The sequence below is a fragment of the Schistocerca nitens genome, chromosome 2 (genome assembly GCF_023898315.1).
Source record: "Schistocerca nitens isolate TAMUIC-IGC-003100 chromosome 2, iqSchNite1.1, whole genome shotgun sequence".
In the NCBI taxonomy this organism is placed as follows: domain Eukaryota; kingdom Metazoa; phylum Arthropoda; class Insecta; order Orthoptera; family Acrididae; genus Schistocerca; species Schistocerca nitens.
In genome coordinates, this window is record NC_064615.1 from 417,408,074 (window position 1) to 417,428,348 (window position 20,275).

Genomic DNA, 20,275 nt, shown 5'->3' on the forward strand with positions numbered 1-20,275 from the left:
GATGTGGAGCAAGGTGAGTGAGAACACACCTCTCTCATACAGTTCATAATATTTTACTTCATAGAGCTGAATCTATGGTATGTAGGCTTGGCCAGGTGTGCTCTCACAGTGCAGTGTGAAAGATAACAGTACCTGCTTGCCTCAGATTGTGGGGGGGGGGGGGGGGGGAGAGGAAAAAAAAATTGCATTTTAGGCATGTACAGAAACATTCTTTGCATAGTGCAAGAGGATGCCTCTCCATCAAGTATTTGTTACTGGAGTAACTCCTGTTTAGATTCTGTAAAATATATACTCTCAGAATTATTATTTTAAAGATTACTAAAACATGTCAATACTCATAGGCTACCAATTGTGAAACCTACTTGAACATACATGAAGGTAGACAGTAGAATGCAGGAACGTCTCTTGTTCAATTCTTCTCAGACATCCTACGTAGCAAGTCCCATTTCACAGCTAGGTACCCACACAGGGCTTGTGGGCTTTCCAGTGATAGTAGCTTGATTCTACAGTATGTCTTACTTTATAATACAGTAAATTCAAAAATTATACATAGTAGTTTTTCAACATTTTATCAGCTGTTGAGTAAATCATGACTCCAGTATGTTTTTACTGTGGTTATCATTGCAGTTGACCCTGTTGCAATTGGTTTACTGAGATAACTCACTATTGAGGGTGTTGCAGAAGTTTCAGTACCCAGAACAGTGTCAGTCATATGTAAAAGAAAAATAAGAGTTTTTCATTTTCCTTGGTGTGCATGTGTGGGAAGGGGGATGGTTGTATTCACATCTCTGCTTCTATGAGAAGTATAAAAATTTATCTATTTACTATAGAAAAGACAAGATGAAACATGTAAATGTTTATATGTGGGTTAGATTTGTCATGATTGAAACTTTATTCTTTTGCAGATTATCCAGATGTTTGATGGAAACTGCATTGCAGCTGCAGTTGTATAAATGAAAATAATATGGGTAATTCATGGACACAAGAAGACAGAAGAGAAACAGATGAATTTCCTGGTAGAGACATCCATGCTGAGCACAACAGGTCAAATAGCCTGTCTTGCAGTTGTTCATTTTGTTGCTCACGTAGCAGTGTGATTAATTGTGATAGGAATGAAGCCTTGACGCAGGTCAGTTTGAACCTGAATAAGAGGCAGATTACCCCTAATATTTGTAATGCAGATGTCAATACATTACAGGAAACAAACTGTTATTCTTTTAGAAAGACTGAATCTGAGGTTCCACAGTGCAGTTATTTTGACACTCTGGTATCTAAAGAATCAGTAGCAAATAATACATATTACTTGCCTGACTGCAGTTCACAGGAAGACGAAATTCTTTGTAACTCAAATTCTGTTATTCACGAAGAACAAGTGTGTGATTCCAAAGGACAGGAAGTGCGTAAATCAGTGCAGTTGAAAGAAACTACAAGTGCATTTCATTTGCCTTCGAGAGAGAGTAGAACTGTAGATTTGAATGAAGATTATAGTATTGCAAGAGCTTTTAAAGATAAAATTATATGCCCACTTGAGGCAAGGGAGGACAGTTTAGTACTTGAAAGGATTAGAAATGTACAATCTTCATTTGAAAATTGTGATAGTGCATTTCCAATTTTTAATAAGCTGCCAAGAGAAGTTTTATTGGGAGATAATTTGATTGGATATCTTCCATTTGTTTGTGAAAATTTGTGGGGAAATTTGCGTAACTTCAATGCACATATTTTTGCAGAGCACGTGATGGAGGGGATAAATATGACCGACAGTTTGGATGGAGCTAATTTATGCAGACGGATTGATGTTATTGAGGTTTCTTCACAAAACCATGCATTGGATGAGACCCTGAGCACTAATAGATTTCTGTCAGACAGAGATGAAAATGATATACTGCCTGTGGCTAAAGACTACTCTATGGATGCAGTAGATGGAGTATTTATTGGAGTTATTGACAAAGTTGATACAGCCTCAGCCATTGCATCATTTCAGTGGAAGGGAAAAAGTTATGCAGCCATTATCTCCAAGAGGAAAATTGAATATAGAGGGAGGAAAGTAGGAAGGAAATTGAATGTTGATGAACTGCTTGTCACTGGTCAACATGTGACACTACATATTAAAAGTAATTCAAAAAGTAAACAAGGCAATTTAATTAGCTCTCGTGTGATATTAGATGTAGAGAAGGGAGAGGAGCTGCAGGAGAAGAATTACTTTATGTCTCCCCTATACCTAGCTGGCATGAACAACTCATTAGGACTTACTTCCATCCATGCCACTATTGAATCAGTTTTTGATACATGGGGAACATTGTCCTTAGTGGGAGGCGAGTGTAATCAAAAGGCAATTTTTGTTAGTGAGAATGTGTGTATTAATGATTTTAATGTCCCTAAAGAATGCCCTTTAAATCTAGTTCTCTACAAAGGGATGCCTGCTGTATGTGATGTGAATTCATGCAATTGTGACATTAATATTAAATTGTTTTTGTTTGTTGGAGAAATTGTGGAACTGGCGAACAATGTAGGTACAATCTCATTTTTCAGGAGAGGTAACAAGGAAAAAGCAGTTATTTTAACTGAAAATTTGTATTTCAACAGAGAAAAATTTACTTCCTCTGATTTACATGATGTTCTGCAGTTAAAGGAAAAGGTGGCTTTTTTGTGTATACCATCTGAAACAAGTGAAATAAGATTCAAAGCAACTTATTTGCTTCTCTGCAATGATAGAGAAAACGATTCTGTAACTTTTGATACTTTTAAAGATCACTATCATTATTTTATTGATTTACTTTCCAGTTGTCAAATGAAATGTGAGAAAAGAGTTCACAGTACTGTTGAGATGCCCAGTGTTCCATATAATACAACAAACGAGCCACCTGATTTTAACATGTTCATACAAAGTGAGGCTAACTTCAAACAAGCATCTCAGTCATTTATGCAAAGTTTGACTCATTTCAAGAAGTGCAACATGTCAGAAGAGCTTCAGGAAAACAATAATTACCGCTCTGTGTTAAATGATTTGGGAACAGCTTTGGTGTTTGGCGGTTTATTGTGGAAAGAATACATTAGCAACAAATTTGACAAAGAAGCATCATCAGCACTCAAATTACATACGGTTCGTTTCATTGACATTACTGGGACTGTTTGTGAAGAAGGAATTTTAATTTCTGGGGAAATGAAGATCTTATTTCACCTAAATGATGTGTATGTGAATGGTGAAAAGTGCACAGTTTTACCAGTGGGTGCAGAGTTGCATTGCACTGCTACAGAATTGCCACACCGTGGCTGTCATGGTGAAACACATTTTGCTTGGTGCCTTTGGCAAGGAACAAGGCCAGATGTGCAGCATGTATTCAGTGTGTTTGCGTTCAAAAAATCTGATGCAGTAACACTAAAGGAAAATAAGCAGTACAAAGGACAAGTTGTAGCCATATATCCACCACGTGCTGCTCTTGTTAGGCTGTACATTGGAGGGAGTATAGTACCAGTTGTAGTGTTTTCCAATTTTCTGCAAGACAGAGTGTGTCCATTCAATTTTGAGGGTAATCATTGGATAATTGATTATATCAGTATTGCTGACTGTGTGAGTGTTTCAGTTCAACCAACAAAGAAATCCAACAAAGTTGCAAAACTTGGCTACCAGTGGACTGCAGTAAGTGCCAGAAAGAGCTGTTCTTGTGAAATCAAGCCTCAGAATACAAGGATTCTTAGCAGGTGCAAAAGAAACCCATACAAAGGCAATGTTTCTTTTCTCTGTAAGTCTTTTGCTGTAGTTACATTTGATACAGATGAAGGCTGCAAGTTTGGTTTTTTCATAAAGGATTTTGGCATGATTAATAATGAACCTATTGGTTCAAATGTGGCACTCTCTGCTGTATTGACACACAATTCTTCTGTTACATTCCAGAAGGATTCAATTTATTTTGTTAATGAGAACATATATTACATTTCAGTCATCTATGTGAGTGGATTAGAAAGGAAAATAAGCTCAAAGTGTAATACATGCAGCATTTGTAGTAAAAAGATTGATAAACTGGTGGATTTTCCAGTTGTTAAACATTTGAATGCAGCAAGTGGTGTATTGATTGACTTCAGAGATGATGATGGACTTCTTGAATGTGGAATGTACAAAGCAGTGTTTCACAAATCAAGACTTTTTCTTTCGGGGAAAAAAATAGGGAGTAGTCAAGTGTTAGGCGATGTGATCTGTAAAGGAATGGCATTTCACTTTGTTGCAGTTGTATCAGAAGGAGAGTGGTATGGTTTACACACTAGTCATATTTGTGTATGTGTTTGGGATTCTCAAAAACCAACTGTTAGTACTATTATGGAATCTTACATAACTGATGCTGCAGATGGGGACATGCTTAAGGAAAATGTTGCTTACTTTGGCATAGTGAAAGATATTGCACCCCCATCAGTTGCTCTTGTCACTATAAACACATTTGGAAGTTCAATACCAGTACTACTTTTTATTTCTAGTCTGGCTGTCGGCATAGAGAGGACACTGTGTACCAGGGGTGACTGGATAAATGACTATTTAAAAATAGGTGATAAGCTGAAAGTAAAAATTGCAAGTAAAATAAAGAACAGCAGATTTAGAATTGTCTGTATTGCCTGGAAAACAAATGATGGATTAACAGCGAAAAATGTTGAGTGTGCTGCTGTAAAGGAGGATACAATTTCATCAGATCAAAATTTCGGCAGTTCTATTGAGAATCAGATCTTGGTCCAAACACACACTAAAGATGAAAGTTGTGACATGATTGTAAACAAAGCAGGTATTTCACTTCCTGGAGGAACTTCTATTGACAGCTTTACTTCTTCTGCAGACTTTAGGTCCAAAGGCAATAATGCTGCATCACAGAATATGAAAATTGTTCAGGAGGGGTCATATTTGTCTAGAGAAAAAACAAATTCAGAACTCAATGACATGGACAGTGATACTGCAGAAGAGACAACTGTCGCACGTCCTGTGTATAATGCCTTTGCACAGGAAGATCAGACATTAGTCTCTGATTTAGAGTCACTGGGCTCTATGCTGGTAGTTGGTAGTTTGCTATGGAAGGAATTTGTAGCCAAGAATCCAGAGACAACTAATGACTTATCACACTGTAGATTTACAGATGCGGAAGTTACTGCAATACAACCAGTTTCAGAAACTACTGCAGTGTTAACAGTGGCTATGTGGCCACATGAACCAGTGCAAGCATTTTTCAATGAAATAGATGCGTACAACATCGATGCAAACTCAAATGATAAAATATATTGTACAGGCATTAAACTTCCAGAGACAGGGCGTTTCAAGGAAACTTTCGTTGTTTGGTTACTGTGGCAAGGAATGCCACCTGCAGTGCATGAAGTATTTTCAGTATTCAAGACTGAATACTCTAATGCTTTAGTTTTGCAAGATAATGTACAGTATCTTGGAATAATTGTGGGCCTGTTGCCACCATATGTGGGTCTTATGAAGATTGCTGTGAGTAGTTCAGTATCAGTGCTGGTACTAATACACGTAAATGCCTTGACAGCTTGTAGAGGTATAGCACTTAGAAATTCATCTGGGAGTTGGATAATAGATTATGTTAGTGTAGGAGATGTGTTAACTGTAAGCATTGAAAGTACAAAAAATGCATCCCTTAAGGAAATTGGCATCCATTGGCGTGTGAAGAAAGTGTGGGACAACAACATTGAAAATGTGTCGTCACTTACTCTAGTGGATGATACGTGTACATTTAGAGGAGTGGTTACCGCTGTGTACAACGAATTTGGTGTAGTAACATTTGAAACTGGAGGGTATCTCAAGAGGGCACTGTTTTTCAAAGATCAAACAAGTATGAACTGGCAAGAATTGAAAGCAGTTGTTACCTCAAAGAAAAATTATGAAGTTTCATTTCATGTAAAACCAGAGTGTTTCAATCCAAAATCTATTCTGTGGCTTGCTTCAAATGTTATAAGAATTGAAGAACGTGAAAGTTGTGTCACAGAAGATTCATGTGTAGCTGATGAAGTTGATTCATTCATTAAAAATAGAAAAATTATTGCTTTTGTGGAAAAATTGCAGCCAGAAATGGGTCTAGCTGTTTTCAAATTGTGTGGTAGATATGAACGTGCCAGTTTTTCCTATACAAAAATATTTTATGATGGTAGTCAAATAGAGCCAAAGTCAGCATTGGCCATGCTCAGAATCAATATGCGGTTAAGTATTAAAATCCAGAGGATAACAAATTCGGAACAGGGAACAGTTAAATATACTGCTCAGTATGTCGAAATAAGACCATATAATGAGATGCATGGAAATGGAACAAAAGTGTCAGGTGTTACCTCCCTCACTAATTTACTTGTAAGTAAATTAAATGTTACATCAGGACTGGAAGATGACAATCGTAGAATTTTAAAGGGGCTAATGGGTAAGATCAAATACGACAAATTGGGTACTGGCATCATAGAATTCAGATACAAAAATGAGGACTATGAAGTCCCATTTGATCAGTCTACTAATGTACTAATAACTGCACAAGGTGGTAGGAACCTTCGTGACATATGGCCCGCAGGTAAAATGGTTCATTTTAACTTACTTTGTAATATCAGTATGACGAGGTTGAGTGTTGAATGTGTTTGGGAAAACAAAAAGCCCAAAAAGATTGTTTATAAGAATGCTCCAGAACTCCTTTCCATGGACAGGAACAGTGTAAAATCTGGAGGAATGTATCAAGCAAAGGTAGTACTAATCAAAAAATTTTCCTTTGTTGCTGAAATTGCAATGGAAGATGATGTTGCATCAGTTTTTGTTACAAATGTTTCATTTCATCCATTCTCTGATACAAGAAAATTGTCTCGCAATGAATGTGTGTCATTGCATGTAAACAAAGGTGACGTAGTATATGTTGTAGTTGAAAGATCAAGAAATGGCGAAGAACATGAATGGTTCGCTATAGAAGCTTGGAAAGAAGCTGCAGATCATACACCAGTGCCGTCTGCAGGCCTGAAGGCATTGAGAAATATTCAGACTGGAGAGGAAGCAAAAATAATAACTTTGTCACCAACAGAAGGCCAACTGCAAACTGTAGCCGGTATAGTGCTCAGTTTTGTACAGGAGGATGTTTATCTTTATGGGGTACCTCTGAAAAATGTGGATTTGACAGACATTCTGTCAATAGGTGAGTTACTGGCCTTAGTTTCACTTATTTTGATAATCGTATATGCACTTGCATAAAACAAAAGATTATAGTAGTGTAATTGCTTATATTTAGTTTTCATTTTATAATTTTCCATTGTCTTTATTCCAGTTCTTGTTTGGACTCTGGCTATTGTTTTCATTCATAGGTCATAATCTCTGTTCATCCTCCACTGCACATGTTAATATTTCCGATTAATGTGTTGTAATATTTTACATTATCCTTACTTATAATTCTTTCCCTGGCTCCTCCAGGTTTTCGTCTTTTATGCCAGTCTCTTACAAAACAGTATCTAATATTATGTCTCTTTTATCTGTTTCTCCTATCTGCCTTCATTTAACATCTCTTGTTCTATATCCTCTTTGTATTTTGACTTCAACTTACGTTCATTTGGTTGAGCTTCTCTCTTCAAAATGAATGAGATTTCTATTAAAGTTTCACAAGTCTAATAAAATAAGTAAATATGTGTAAGATGTAAGACTGCAGTATGACACATCTAGCTGGAGACAAACTTCGTAGCCAATTCAATTTGCTTTTGGAGAACAGCAGCAGACATACACACGGAAGAATTATATAAATTTTGTGTAGTAATTTTGCAGCATTAGGGAATTGAGCATTACTATTTTCAAGCTTACCATGATGCCACGGACAGAGAAAAACCTTAATCTCAATTTTATCAATATAAAGTTCTTAACCACTTTTTTATCACGTGAAAATTGTGTATTTTACTGCTGATGGGCCAGACATCATCCATTATAGTGTGAAACACCTAAACAAAGAAGTTCCATGTTTTGTACAAAGCTCAGTATTCTGACACTGGGGAGGAGGGAGCATATACATCAACACTTGAGTGAGTGAATGATCATGCCAACTTGCACAGCCGTAGTACCATTATGATATTAATACTCTTAACATCTGTAAGTTAAGGCATCTTATAGGTCCATGAAACCACCTGTGATCTTGTGATGTGTGCACTAAAAGATGCTCTGGTGACATTGTGTGACAGACGCAGTGATCATCAATTTTGGGGACCAAACATGGCAATACAGGTTATACAACTGCTTCCTATGTTGTGGATTGGATTGCCCAACATCACTGTATAGAATAGATTTGCGTAGTCTGTAGTGCAGTTGTTGTTTGTTTGTTTTAAACCGCCAGTGACTATTGGTCACAGCTCAGTCAGCCTCCAGCTTCCATACAGCTTCCATTGGTGACATGCCAGGAGAGTAACAAGTTTCATATTTAGCTCTTTCTGCGTGCTTTTATAGTTTAATTTTTAAGTTAGTAGTACTAGGGTGGATAGGGCGTGTGCGTGCTATGTGTGGATGTAGGAGGAGCTGGCTGCTGTTCATGAGAACGTTTGAACACGCTTTTGGCCACAATCAGCTGTCTGCAGATCGCTGCTTTGGATGTAGCGGCGGAGGATAATGTGGTGCGTCACATGGGACACATCAGATGTCACTGCGTCGCCCACAGATTACGTACCTGATGTGGAGGGATTCACCCGCACCTCAGGGAGAGTGACTGCTGTGACTGCTCGATATGGAAAGTCAGTGTGGAAACTTGACACCCGGCCTCTCCTGCATGCAGCTGTCAAGGGTGCAGGGTACAATCGTCTGCAAGTTGTGGCTCGTGTTGACACCAGTGACATTGTGGCTTGATTTCTGAGGCTATCCTCAGATCGTACGTTCAACTGGTGGAAGTGGTGAAGACTGCTGGTCTCACTCGTGTGGTGCGAGCAAGACTCACAATTTGCAGCATTGTTCCCACAGTTGATTGGGATCCTTAGATGTAGAGCCGAGTGGAGGGTCTCAGTCAAAGACTGTTGATTTTGTGATGGTCTCGGCTGCAGTTTTATGGATTCACGTGATGAGTTGGAGAATTATTGGACTTCTCTCAGTAGGTAAGGGTGCACTGTACAAAGAAAGCAGCTACTCGGATAACTGAGTACTTGAGAAGCGCACATGAATGTTTTTGGACTAGGCAGTTGTTTGAGGGCCTCTGATTAATGCTTGCCAGTCAATACGCAGAAGTTGAAAAAAGACTGCATGCAAAGTAAAGACACTTGGACTGTCAAAATTTTAACAGTGTATTCTAGAAGTATTTGTGACAAAGTTCCTGAATTTATTGCTGTCGGAGAAAGTTATCTTGCTAAAATTATTCTTGGAACTGAGAGCTGGCCGAAACCTGAAGTAGAAAGCTCCCAAATATTTAGCGAAACACGAAACACATAAAAAAATGACAAATTATTAAATGTTTTAACCAACCACCCTATTCCACTGTGACAGTTTTAGAATAATACAAGATAGACTACACTTAGCAGCACAAAAATACCCAGATCTTGCAGCATTTGGTGGTAGGCAATTTTAATCCACACAGTATAGACTATGATCTCTACATATTTTTTGCAGGGGGTACAAATAGAAAGTCTTTTGAAGCAGTTTTGAACATGTTTTCTGAAAAATTTCTTGAGCAGCTAGATTGATGTCCTTTACACAATGGTATTATTTTAGACCTTGTGATTACAAGAAAGATTGACCTTGTTGATAGTGTCAGTGTGGAGACAGGAATTTCATAACAACAGTGATTACTAAAGTTATTAAATCCATCAAGAAGGCTAGGAAAATATTTTTGTTAGAAACAGCAGGTAAGCAGTTGTTAATATCCGACATAGTAAATGCACATAATTTAGTTCCAGTATGATGGACATAAAGGGGTTATGAGCAAAGTTTAAACTGATTGTAAATTGTGCTCTCAAGAAGAAGTATATGTTGAGTAAGTGGATTAAGGACAGAAAAGTCCCAGTGTGTTTTAATTGCAAAATTCAGAAGATTCTGAGGAAGGAGAGACCGTTGCACTGTCAGTTCAAAACAGAACATGCAAGTGATAACAGGCAAAATTTAGTAGAAATTTGTGTGTCTGTAAAAAGATTGATGTGCAAAGGAAACAGAAACTTCTGTCTTAGTTATGAAAGATCTTGCAGAGAACATGAGAAAATTCTGGCCCTGTGGAAAATCACTAAACAGGTTGAAGGCTTCTGTCTAGTCGCTCATTGACCAGTCCGATGTGACAGTGCAAGACACAAATGGTAACCTAATGTTTCAAATTTCACGTTGTAAGACATCATTCACACAGCAGGATTGTACAGACATACAGTCTTTTGACCATTGCATGGACTCACATGTGGAGCACATAGATATAGGCATCCCTGGCGTAGAGAAGCAACTGAAAGAGTTGAAAACAAGTAAGTCACCGGGTCCTAATGGAATCCCAATTAGGTTTTATGGAGAGTATTCTGTTGCATTGGCCTCTTACTTAGCTTGCATTTATCAGGAGCATCTTACCCAGCTCAGAGTCTCAATTGACTGGTAAAAAGTGCAGGTGTCTCTGTGTATAAGAAAAGTAAAAGACTTGACCTGTATCATTACAGACCAATATCCTTAACATTGGTCTGCTGCAGAATTCTTGAGAACATTCTGAGACTGAATGTAACAAATTTGCTTGAGACAGCAAAGCTTCTGACCACAAATCAGCATGGATTTAGAAAATGTTTCTCATGAGAAACTCAGCTTACCATTTTCTCACGATATCCTGCAAACCATGGGTGAAGGGTAACAGGCAGATCCTGTATTCCTAGATTGTGGGAAAGTGTTTGACAAAGCACTCTGCTGCAGACTGTTGATGAAAGTCCGAGCATATGGGTTAGGTCCCCAGATATGTGAGTGGCTTGAAGATGTCTTAAGTAATGGAACCCAGTACATTGTCTTCAATGGCAAGTGTTCATTAGAAACGCAAGTATAGTCAGAAGTTCCTCAGGGAAGTGTTATAAGTCCACTCTATTCTCTATATATATTCTCTATATATATTATCTGACAGATGAGGTGAGCAGCAATATGTGTCTGTTTGCTGATGACACTGTTTTATGGGAAGGTGTCATCATTGAGTGACTGTAAAAGGATACAGGGTGACTTAGACAAAATTTCTACCTGATTTGTTGAATGGCAGTTTACTCTAAAAGTAGAAAAATGTAAGTTAATGCAGATGAGTAGAAAAAACATTCCTATAATGTTTGTGTACAGCATTAGTAGTGTGCTGCTTGACACAGTGATGTCAATTAAATATATTGGTATAAGGTCACGAAGTAGTGTGCAATGGCGGGGGGGGGGGGGGGGGCGTGATTCACTTGAGGCACTGGGTTGGAGAAGCGGAGTGGGATTTTACATGCATCACTGTCCCACAGCTGCTTCAGTTATCTCCATGACAAATGAAAACAGTGACAACAGTTGTTACATACTTTTTTTAAATTAAAATGTTTGATTGTATGAATATACGGTGTGTTCTGTATCAGCTAGCATCTTCATTCCCTGCCAGTGACATCTGTCAGTCACAAAGTTATTTTAATTGATGTTTAGTGTTGGTGCAATAGCCAAATCCCCACCATGTAAGACCTAAGAAATGCACCTTAAAGTCATCAGACTACTCGGATTTAATTGTATCTAATGGCATGCCTTAAAATGCTGTTTATGATAAAGTTTGATGCAATCACCAACACTCTTAAATGCTGTCCGACACCCATTGTAGATCATGCAATTCGATTGAGGAATGAGGAGAAAGATGAAGAAAGCAGTATTTTCCCTGTCCGTTAAATGTTTTCACACACTTCACAAAACAACTCCCATGACAGTTCTTCCTACTGGCAGACTGTAATGCACAAAATGAGCTGAAGGGTTTGCACTTTATCTGCCCGAGGGGTTGAATTGTAGAGAGCCTCATAAAGTCTCTGATGCTGTCTATCCTCGACACTTTCTGCCACATGCAGTCCAGCACTGCTATGAGTCATCAGACATCGCCCTCTAATTACGTTATCCAACCCTAAAAGATTGTGCTCAGTTGGATGTTATTAATTATGTATGTTCCACTAAATGCAACCCTGTTTGTATCCAGTTGCAAGAAAGAACAGTCCAAAAGGAAACCACCAAGGTGAGTTGTTCAGTAGACCAAACTGGCTAATTTCCAGTCAGTTGGGTGTTTTTGAAAGCCAAGGCAGCTTCCAGCATCATAAGCTGGATACATCATACCACTGATTTATCCATCCTGAAATTTTTAGGCCTAATTAGAAGGTACCTCAGCCTTTTGTGGTGCATTAAATGCTGCCCTGCAATCCAGGGGACATAAGTTGGTGCCAAATACTGTATTTCACATTGTGTGTTGGTAGTGTGTGCTGTGCTCTACTATATTCAGCAAAGAGGATGAATTAATATGCGGTGCTGTGTCAGCACAGATAAAAGGAAACATTGTTTCTAGCCTGCTGTTGCTTTTAAATGCCATTGCATGGCACTAGTGTTTATGTTACAACATAATTCTTGTAGCGGAGCACAGTAATTGTGTTGCCTAATAATGGAGTGGACAAGACGAAAGGTATATGTGAGGGTAGGCTTTCCCGGCGTAAACTACTGATGAAGGTTTCTCAGGTCTCCAGCCGGGTGGCGGTGTTGATATCTCGCGACATTTTGGGTAGTCATACTACCCAACTTCTGGCGAAGTGATGAAGATGGGTAGTATGACACTTCCCGAAACGTCGCGAGATATCAACTATACTGCTGAATTACGTCAAATGATGACTAATAGGGATGCTGCCCACAGGCGTTTCAAGGCAGATCCGAAACCCGAGCGTTTCGAAGAATATAGAAAGTTACGGAACAGAGTGAAACAATGCATTCGCAATGCTAAAATCAGGCACGCTCGCTCCCTTGTATGCAGCGATCTGACGCCCACGACTCTATGGAAGAATCTCCGTAGCTTGGGGGTCGGAAAGGCAAAATCGGAAACTACTTTTCATGTGTCAGCTAACGAATTAAATGAATTCTTCTCTGCACCTCTGAATACCAGCACAGCTGATAATTATCGTCCACAAGAATCCCCAAACAGGATAACTAACAACGATACCTTCCATCTAAAACATGTAACAACAAATACGGCAAGAAAAGCAATAATGAGAATCTCTTCTGATGCAATAGGCAACGACAGTATCGGTATAACCATGATTAAGAATGTTGCCGATATCTTAGTACCTGTCTTAACTGACATATTTAATTTTTCCCTCGTGAACGGAATATATCCCACTGCATGGAAAAGAAGCATAATTCGACCCATCCCTAAGATCGAAAACCCGCAACTGCCTAGTGATTACCGACCAATTAGCATACTGCCTGCTGTTTCCAAAGCACTTGAATATATTGTTCATGACCAAATCACTGAACACTTGCATGAATTCAGCCTATATGACAAATTTCAATCCAGTTTCCGTAAACATCACAGCACAAACACTGCTCTAATTAAAGTAACTGATGACCTGAAATATGCCATCGACAATCGAAAGGCAACAATTTTGACGCTACTGGACTCCAGCAAAGCTTTTGACACTGTTAGCTTTGACATATTGCTCAGAAAAATGCAACAGCTTAATTTCTCTGATAGTGCAATGAGATGGTTTGAAAGCTACTTAAAAGACAGACAGCAATGTGTTGTCTGCGTAAATGAAAAATCTTCCTGGAAACATGTTTCCTCGGGAGTGCCCCAAGGATCAGTCTTAGGACCACTTTTGTTTTCTTTATATGTCAACGATATTTCGTCGGTTCTGTCCTCCTGTAAATATCATTTCTATGCCGACGACCTCCAGCTCTACCTAAGCGTCAGACCTGAAGATGTAAACACTGCAATCGCTCAGATGAATGATGATCTGTCTTCAGTACTGACATGGGCGAAAAACCTGGGGCTTAAACTAAATGCAAAAAAGACGCAAGTAATCTTAATAGCCCATCAGAAATTAATAAGTTCAGATTTCCGCGAACGGCTACCTCCTATTCTGCTCGACGGTACTCCAATACCATATCAGAAAACAGTGAAGAACTTGGGTGTAACTTTGGATGAGCATCTCAACTGGGCGGAGAATACAGTCGCAGTGTGCCGAAAGATGTCTGCTTGTCTCTATGCTCTCAAAAAGTTTCGGAACATATTTCCACAGGACTTGAAACGCCAGCTCGTGCAAGCACTCGTTCTACCGAACCTCCACTATTGTGATGTGATTCAACAAGGCATGAGTAGTGAAAACAAAAGACGGCTAGAGCTAACCATGAATGCCTGTGTGCGTTACACCTGCAACATCCGCCGATGTGATCATGTTAGTGCTTCATACTCCGAGCTAGGGTGGCTGCGGCCGGACAAATTGCGTGACTACCACACTCTATGTCTACTCCACTGACTCCTCGTCGCGCAAGCACCCCAGTACCTTGCTTCAGAGATTAAAAACCTGTCATGCCATCATAATCGAAACACGAGGTCACTCTTATTTGGTATCCTAACTGTGCCCACTCACAAAACAAAAACTTTTGCAAACTCCTTCTCAGTTGCCGCTGTCCGCGTCTGGAACAAACTGCCCCTTACCTTCCGCAAAATTCAATCTCCTGCTGCTTTTAAGAAGAAGCTGAAGCATTTCCTACTATCATCCTGATAAAGTTCTCCACAAAACTGATGTACAAGGCCAATCCTCTCATCTGTCAAATAGCAAAGCTAGTGTCTCCTATCTTGCTCCTGAGATGCCTTCCTCTTCATCTATCTCTATTAGCCACGCAATCTTCTTTTCCTTTGTATTTCCTTAATTATGTTTCATCATGTGTCTCTATTCTTCTCCTCCCGTCACCATGAGTCTCCCTCATACTCCCTGCTGCCAGCACTCCTATCTAAAATCTGTCTCTTCAATAATGTCTAATTATAACAGTACTTGTGATCTAAGAATATAAACTCTATATGTATGTATTTTTCCAGGTGTACCTTTCAAATTGTTTATTTCACTTTTTATACTAGATGTAGTTTAACATGCCTACTAAAACATATGAATGTAAAATAAGTAGAATGCCTGGTTAGATGTAAGAGAGGGCCTGATGGCCCTAATCTTGCCAGGTTAAATAAATCAATAAAAATAAAAAATAAATATACCACCCGGCTGGAGACCCGAGAAACCTTCATCAATACGAAAGGTTTTTGAAACTATCACACTTCATGAGGTAGAGGAATTTCTTTGGGATGTGTGAACTGTAAAATAAAAAATAACATTTTAAAACAGGTCTTCATCAAGAAGACTGATGCTGTGCTTAACACCAGAAGCAGTGACACAATGAATAAGTCTCTGCTAACACAGTACAGACAGATTCTCTTTGAGATGGAACTGAATTTGTGTGGGAAAAAAGAGGAATTTTTCAGTAATCTGGATATTGCAGATATCAGATTGCAACTGCAGATCCTCCTGTCATATCCATTAGTACCGATCGTCACATTTCTGTAGAAGATGATTAGATTTGATTTTATGTATTTATCTATTATGAGTATTGCAATGTGCAGTGAAACATATTTGTCAATCTTATTAACCTAATTGTATTACCATTACAACATAGCCCTTCAACCATGCTTCTCAAACTGAAGCAACTGCTTGAGATGACAGCTGATTTTGAAATATGGAATAAATATACAATGCTTTAAAATGAATCTTCTGTTTCCAAATGTTTTGAGTAGCAACAAGTTTTTACTTCACCAGAATTGCTTTTCTGATATTTGTGTCTTTCTTTGCAACAAACGGTTCTATCATACGGATTAAAATTTCAAAATTGAGCTGTGATATTCTTGTGAAGTTATGAAAAACAGCCCTATGCTCTAAATTACACCTTCGCTGTATGTCATTCCTGTCATGTCTCCCACAATATTTTCACCCACCAAAACTGCACCTTTGTCTTTGTCTGCTTTTATTGTCAAGGAGTATTATTGCATCACGACATATTCTTTGCCAAACATAGCATAGCACAGTACACAGTACAAATATAAACAATGTGATATATTTGGCGCCAGCTTGGGTCACAGCAGACAATGTGTATACACAAACAGAAGTGGTTGTTACTCTTGTATGCTATATCCATGAGTGGCTGGATATTGGTTTGCATGTAGGAGCTTCGGAAGAAATAGAGAAACTGAGGGAACCGCCAGGCGGGAGAGCTGCCTGTGGAAGCTCAAACTAACACTAGACAATGAATGTAGCAGACAGACTGCAGACAAACAACAGATCAGGCCATGGACAAACAGTCTAGATGACAATGAGGCACTAAGCTAAGCCTTCGCCGCAATGCCAATGACAAGGCGCAGAGCAGTGGAGAGAAATCCAAGATGCAATCGAAGAGAGTAACCTGGTGACAAGCAGTCTTATAACAGTCCTATAATACAGCGAAGATAGCTCCAACAATATCAAGCAGAAGCACTGAACAAGCCAGCTGTGTGCTGGGTGGCCACCTACATACCAGTTACATGAAACCCTATTGGCCACTGTATCCATGTTGCATGAGACAGGGGTGCACTGCACACAGCACTGCATGGCTGTGATGCCCCTAATGGTCACATAAGTCCATCTCCTCTAGTGGGCATTCAACCTCTGTGGCACCCGATACCAGATCTCCCCCAAAAGCGTTGTGCACTGGATGATGCTGAGAGAAACTGAAAGGATGTATGAATGAAAATTTGGTACTGACTGCTGCTGGTTGGGGGTAGGGAGAACGTTCGGCAGTGTCCATTGGGGTGACACTGGAGGTGAGGACACCGGAGTGTTTTCCAGAACCTTGTGGACGCAGAAGATAGTGTCAGTGCACCTGCGGGTAGTTGCCAGTGGTACCAGCTCTGGGGCCTCATCGTCGTTAGAAGGTGGAAGGGGGATGTGGCGGTGGCAGGTGTGATGCCCGTGCTCGAGGCCAGAACTAGTTGTGGTGATGGTGCTCAAGCTCGTTGTGTGTTTGGATAGACGTAACTTGCCTTCCATGGGTTTCTACTACCATTGCCAGCATTCAAGACGCAATTTCCCTGTAGCAGTGGGCCCACACAGCTGTGCCCAGTGTGTAGCAGTGGGATGGTTGGGAGGGGATTGCCAAAGAGGGCAGTGTTAAAAGGTGGAGTAGGGTCCATGGTTGCCGCCTGTGGAGCAGCTTGGCAGGGCTACCACCAGCATAAGGTGGTGTGACAAGTGCTCAGAAACAGCATGAGGGCTGAGGTAGTGGCAGAGCAATCGACATCTTTCTTCATTTCCTGCTTAAATGTCTGAACATGATGTTCTGCTTCACCATTGTTGGAGGGATGGAAAATATGTGTTACACCATTGGCCCCACAGAAGTGTTTGAAGAAGGCACCACAAATTGGGGCCCATTATCAGAGACCAAGTGTGAGGTAAGCCTTTGATGGCTAAAACCTGGGCCAAAGCAGTAAGGGTGGCATTGGTTGTAGTGGAGGCCATGCTTGCCACAGTTGGGTACTTTGAGTTGGTATCCACAGTGAGCAAATACATCAATCCCAGAAATTAGCATGCAAAATAGAGATTTCAATAGTCTAAAGCAGAATGATTTCATTTGAAAATTACTAACTACAGTGAATGTACGATGTACTGATGCCCTTGTGGGGTGGAATAGGAGTGGGATGTGCAGCTGCAACGCCACCTGCAGATACCCCTGTTTGCCAGAAAGTGTGCAGGACTGCCAGCGATCTGGACGGTCTGCCTGGGAGTGAGTGCAGAAATACTGTGGGCACAAAGGAAGTGACATCCATGACCTGGGATACAGTGCGACTGGAGGCTAAGATGGCGTAGAGACGTCAGACAAGTTCCACATCCTGGAGGACCTCCTCACTACGGATCAATTGGAATGAAAGTAAATCTAATCAAATGTAAACAAGGACGAGTCATGAGCGTGCTCAGCCTGAGGGTTGTCCTATGCCTGCGGCACAGGAGTGGAGCGTGTGGAGGTGCGTTGACCACCACAACTTGTGGCCTTGCCATAAGTCATTCCTTAGCTGCCTGTGTAATTTTAGACAATTGTTTGGTGCTCAAAGTGCCCTCTAACAACGGGTTATTGAGTGTCAGTACCATAGTGATATCTCTGGATCTGGTGCAATCCGAACGTTCACATCATGAATCAAGGTGTCCACCTATGAAGCCTTGCAACCTCGATTGCTGCAGCTCAAATCACATTTGTGCCTGAGACCTTATAAGTCAGTGACCCGAGATTGGTATGATTGTCCCAGCTGTTTATAGTATTGATGGAGCCTGGAGGCAACCACATGGTATCCCCGGATGTCATAATTAGTCAACAGAACACATAACTACTGAAAGGAGAGTGTGCTGGGGTCTGACCGAGGACCAACATTCAGAACAGAAAGAACGTGTCTGGTGAAGCCCAAGACAAAAATAATAATCACTGCAGTGAATAATCTGTAAATTTAAATGCCGTGAAATGCTGTTTCAGATGAAGCAAGTATGTGTCTCAGTCCTCCTTTGTGTCATTGAGAGGTGCAAACAATGGAGGATGTATGGGTGCATCAGTAGTGGAAGGCACTGAGGCCTGGTGCAACCGAGGTTCATGTGCTCTGAGTTTGTCTGCCTGAATGTGAAGTGATTTTTGTAACAAGTGTAACCGGAGCTGCTGCTGCATGTATTACTCCAGTTGCTCCAGCAGGAAAACTAGTTGAGTGTCCTTGCTTCTAAATAACTTCCTTTTTCCTCATTGCCAATGCTGTATTCGCGGGTGGCAGAATATCACCGCGCATGTTGGGAGTTTCAAGAAATGCAGAAATGGAGGAAGCTGCCATGTGGGAGAGCCACCTGCAGAAGAATAACCCAAACTAACAGTAGGTGAGTGAAACACAGCAGACTGCAGATGAACAACAGACCAGGATGAGGACAAACACCCTAAACGACAATGAAGTACTAAACTAAGCCTTTGCCACAATGATGACAGCAAGGCCCAGAGCAGTGGAGAGACAAATCCAAGATGTGACCATATAGGGTAACCAGGCAACAAGCAAGTGGTCCTAATACAGCGAAGATACATCCAACAGTATCATACGTGAGCTCTGATTTGGTCAGTTGTGTGCTGGACGGCCACTTATGTACCGGCAGCATAAAATGCTGATGGCCACAGCACTCATCTGATGCGAGACAGTGATTCACTCATCGCGCAAGCACAGTGCTGCGCAGCTGCGATCCTCACTGACGGTCATCTAAGTCCGTCTCCTCTAGTGGGCGTTCAACCTCTGTGGCACCCGATACCAGAGTGTCTATGGAGACACAAACAATGAACATAGTTGTAGGCATGTTGCAGATTCCTCAGAAACAGTGTTGCCAGCAGAAACATGTTTTTAATCTCAGTGTAAACATGGCTTTATCAACTATATCACTGTCTCTACTTAAATTATGGAGATGCATTAGGAGATTTTACAGTAAATGCAGTTGGCCATCTCCAAACAAAATATAGACACATTGCTCAGATAGTGGTGGAGAACTTTGTGATGGCAACTGCAGGGTGCATACGACCCGATAGATCCGGGAAAAACCTGGGAATTTTTTCATCCAGGAGAAAACTGGGAAAAACCCGGGAATTTTTTAGAATTCCGGGAATTTTTCATTAGTTTAGTTTTCAGATAGATTTTCGTAATTTTGACTGGTAAGAACCAATATTCTAACAGGATATTACTGTATGCCGGTACTGCAGAATAATACTGCAGCAATAAGAGATGAACGAGAGGGGGGGGGGGGGGGGACTTATGTTACAAAGGAAATGCGCCACAACAAAACACAGTGCTCATACAAGTGTCTGCCAACAGCAAAATGTGTCAAAAGGCTTTAGGAAGACTATGCAGTGCTTGCGCCATTCGTTGCATGATTACATATCACATTGCATGCATTACAATTGAGAACACTCGGCATGCTATAAGATGCGGTTTTAGTTGGTGATGATGCTTTTTCATTAACACCAATAATTATCAGGAGTAATAATTATTAACATTAACAGCAGTAATCATTCGAAGCAGGCTGCATTAAGAAGAGGATGGTTTGCAAACTACTCTCTTGAAGATAGATCTGTACAGTGTCAATATTTCAAAATTGTAACCTGTGTGAATGGGGAGCACTGCAGTGATGTTTTAAATAGATGAATATCTAATGAAGAATGCAGACTCTTGAATTTGTATAGCATTCCTTCCTGTCAATAATATTCCTTAACAAAGAGTTGGCCAACTTGAACGATGAGATTTTA

At 40.3% G+C, this 20,275-nt stretch overlaps 1 protein-coding gene across 1 annotated transcript in view; it reads left to right on the forward strand.

Moving 5' to 3' along the window:
• The first annotated feature begins 1,054 nt into the window (after positions 1-1,054).
• LOC126236291 (uncharacterized) overlaps positions 1,055-20,275 on the forward strand; it is a 72,349-nt gene continuing 53,128 nt past the window's right edge. Inside the window, exon 1 of the mRNA XM_049945479.1 lies at positions 1,055-7,145. Coding sequence (XP_049801436.1) covers positions 1,736-7,145 — 5,410 coding nt within the window. The 5' untranslated portion in view covers positions 1,055-1,735. The remainder of the gene's footprint in view (positions 7,146-20,275) is intronic.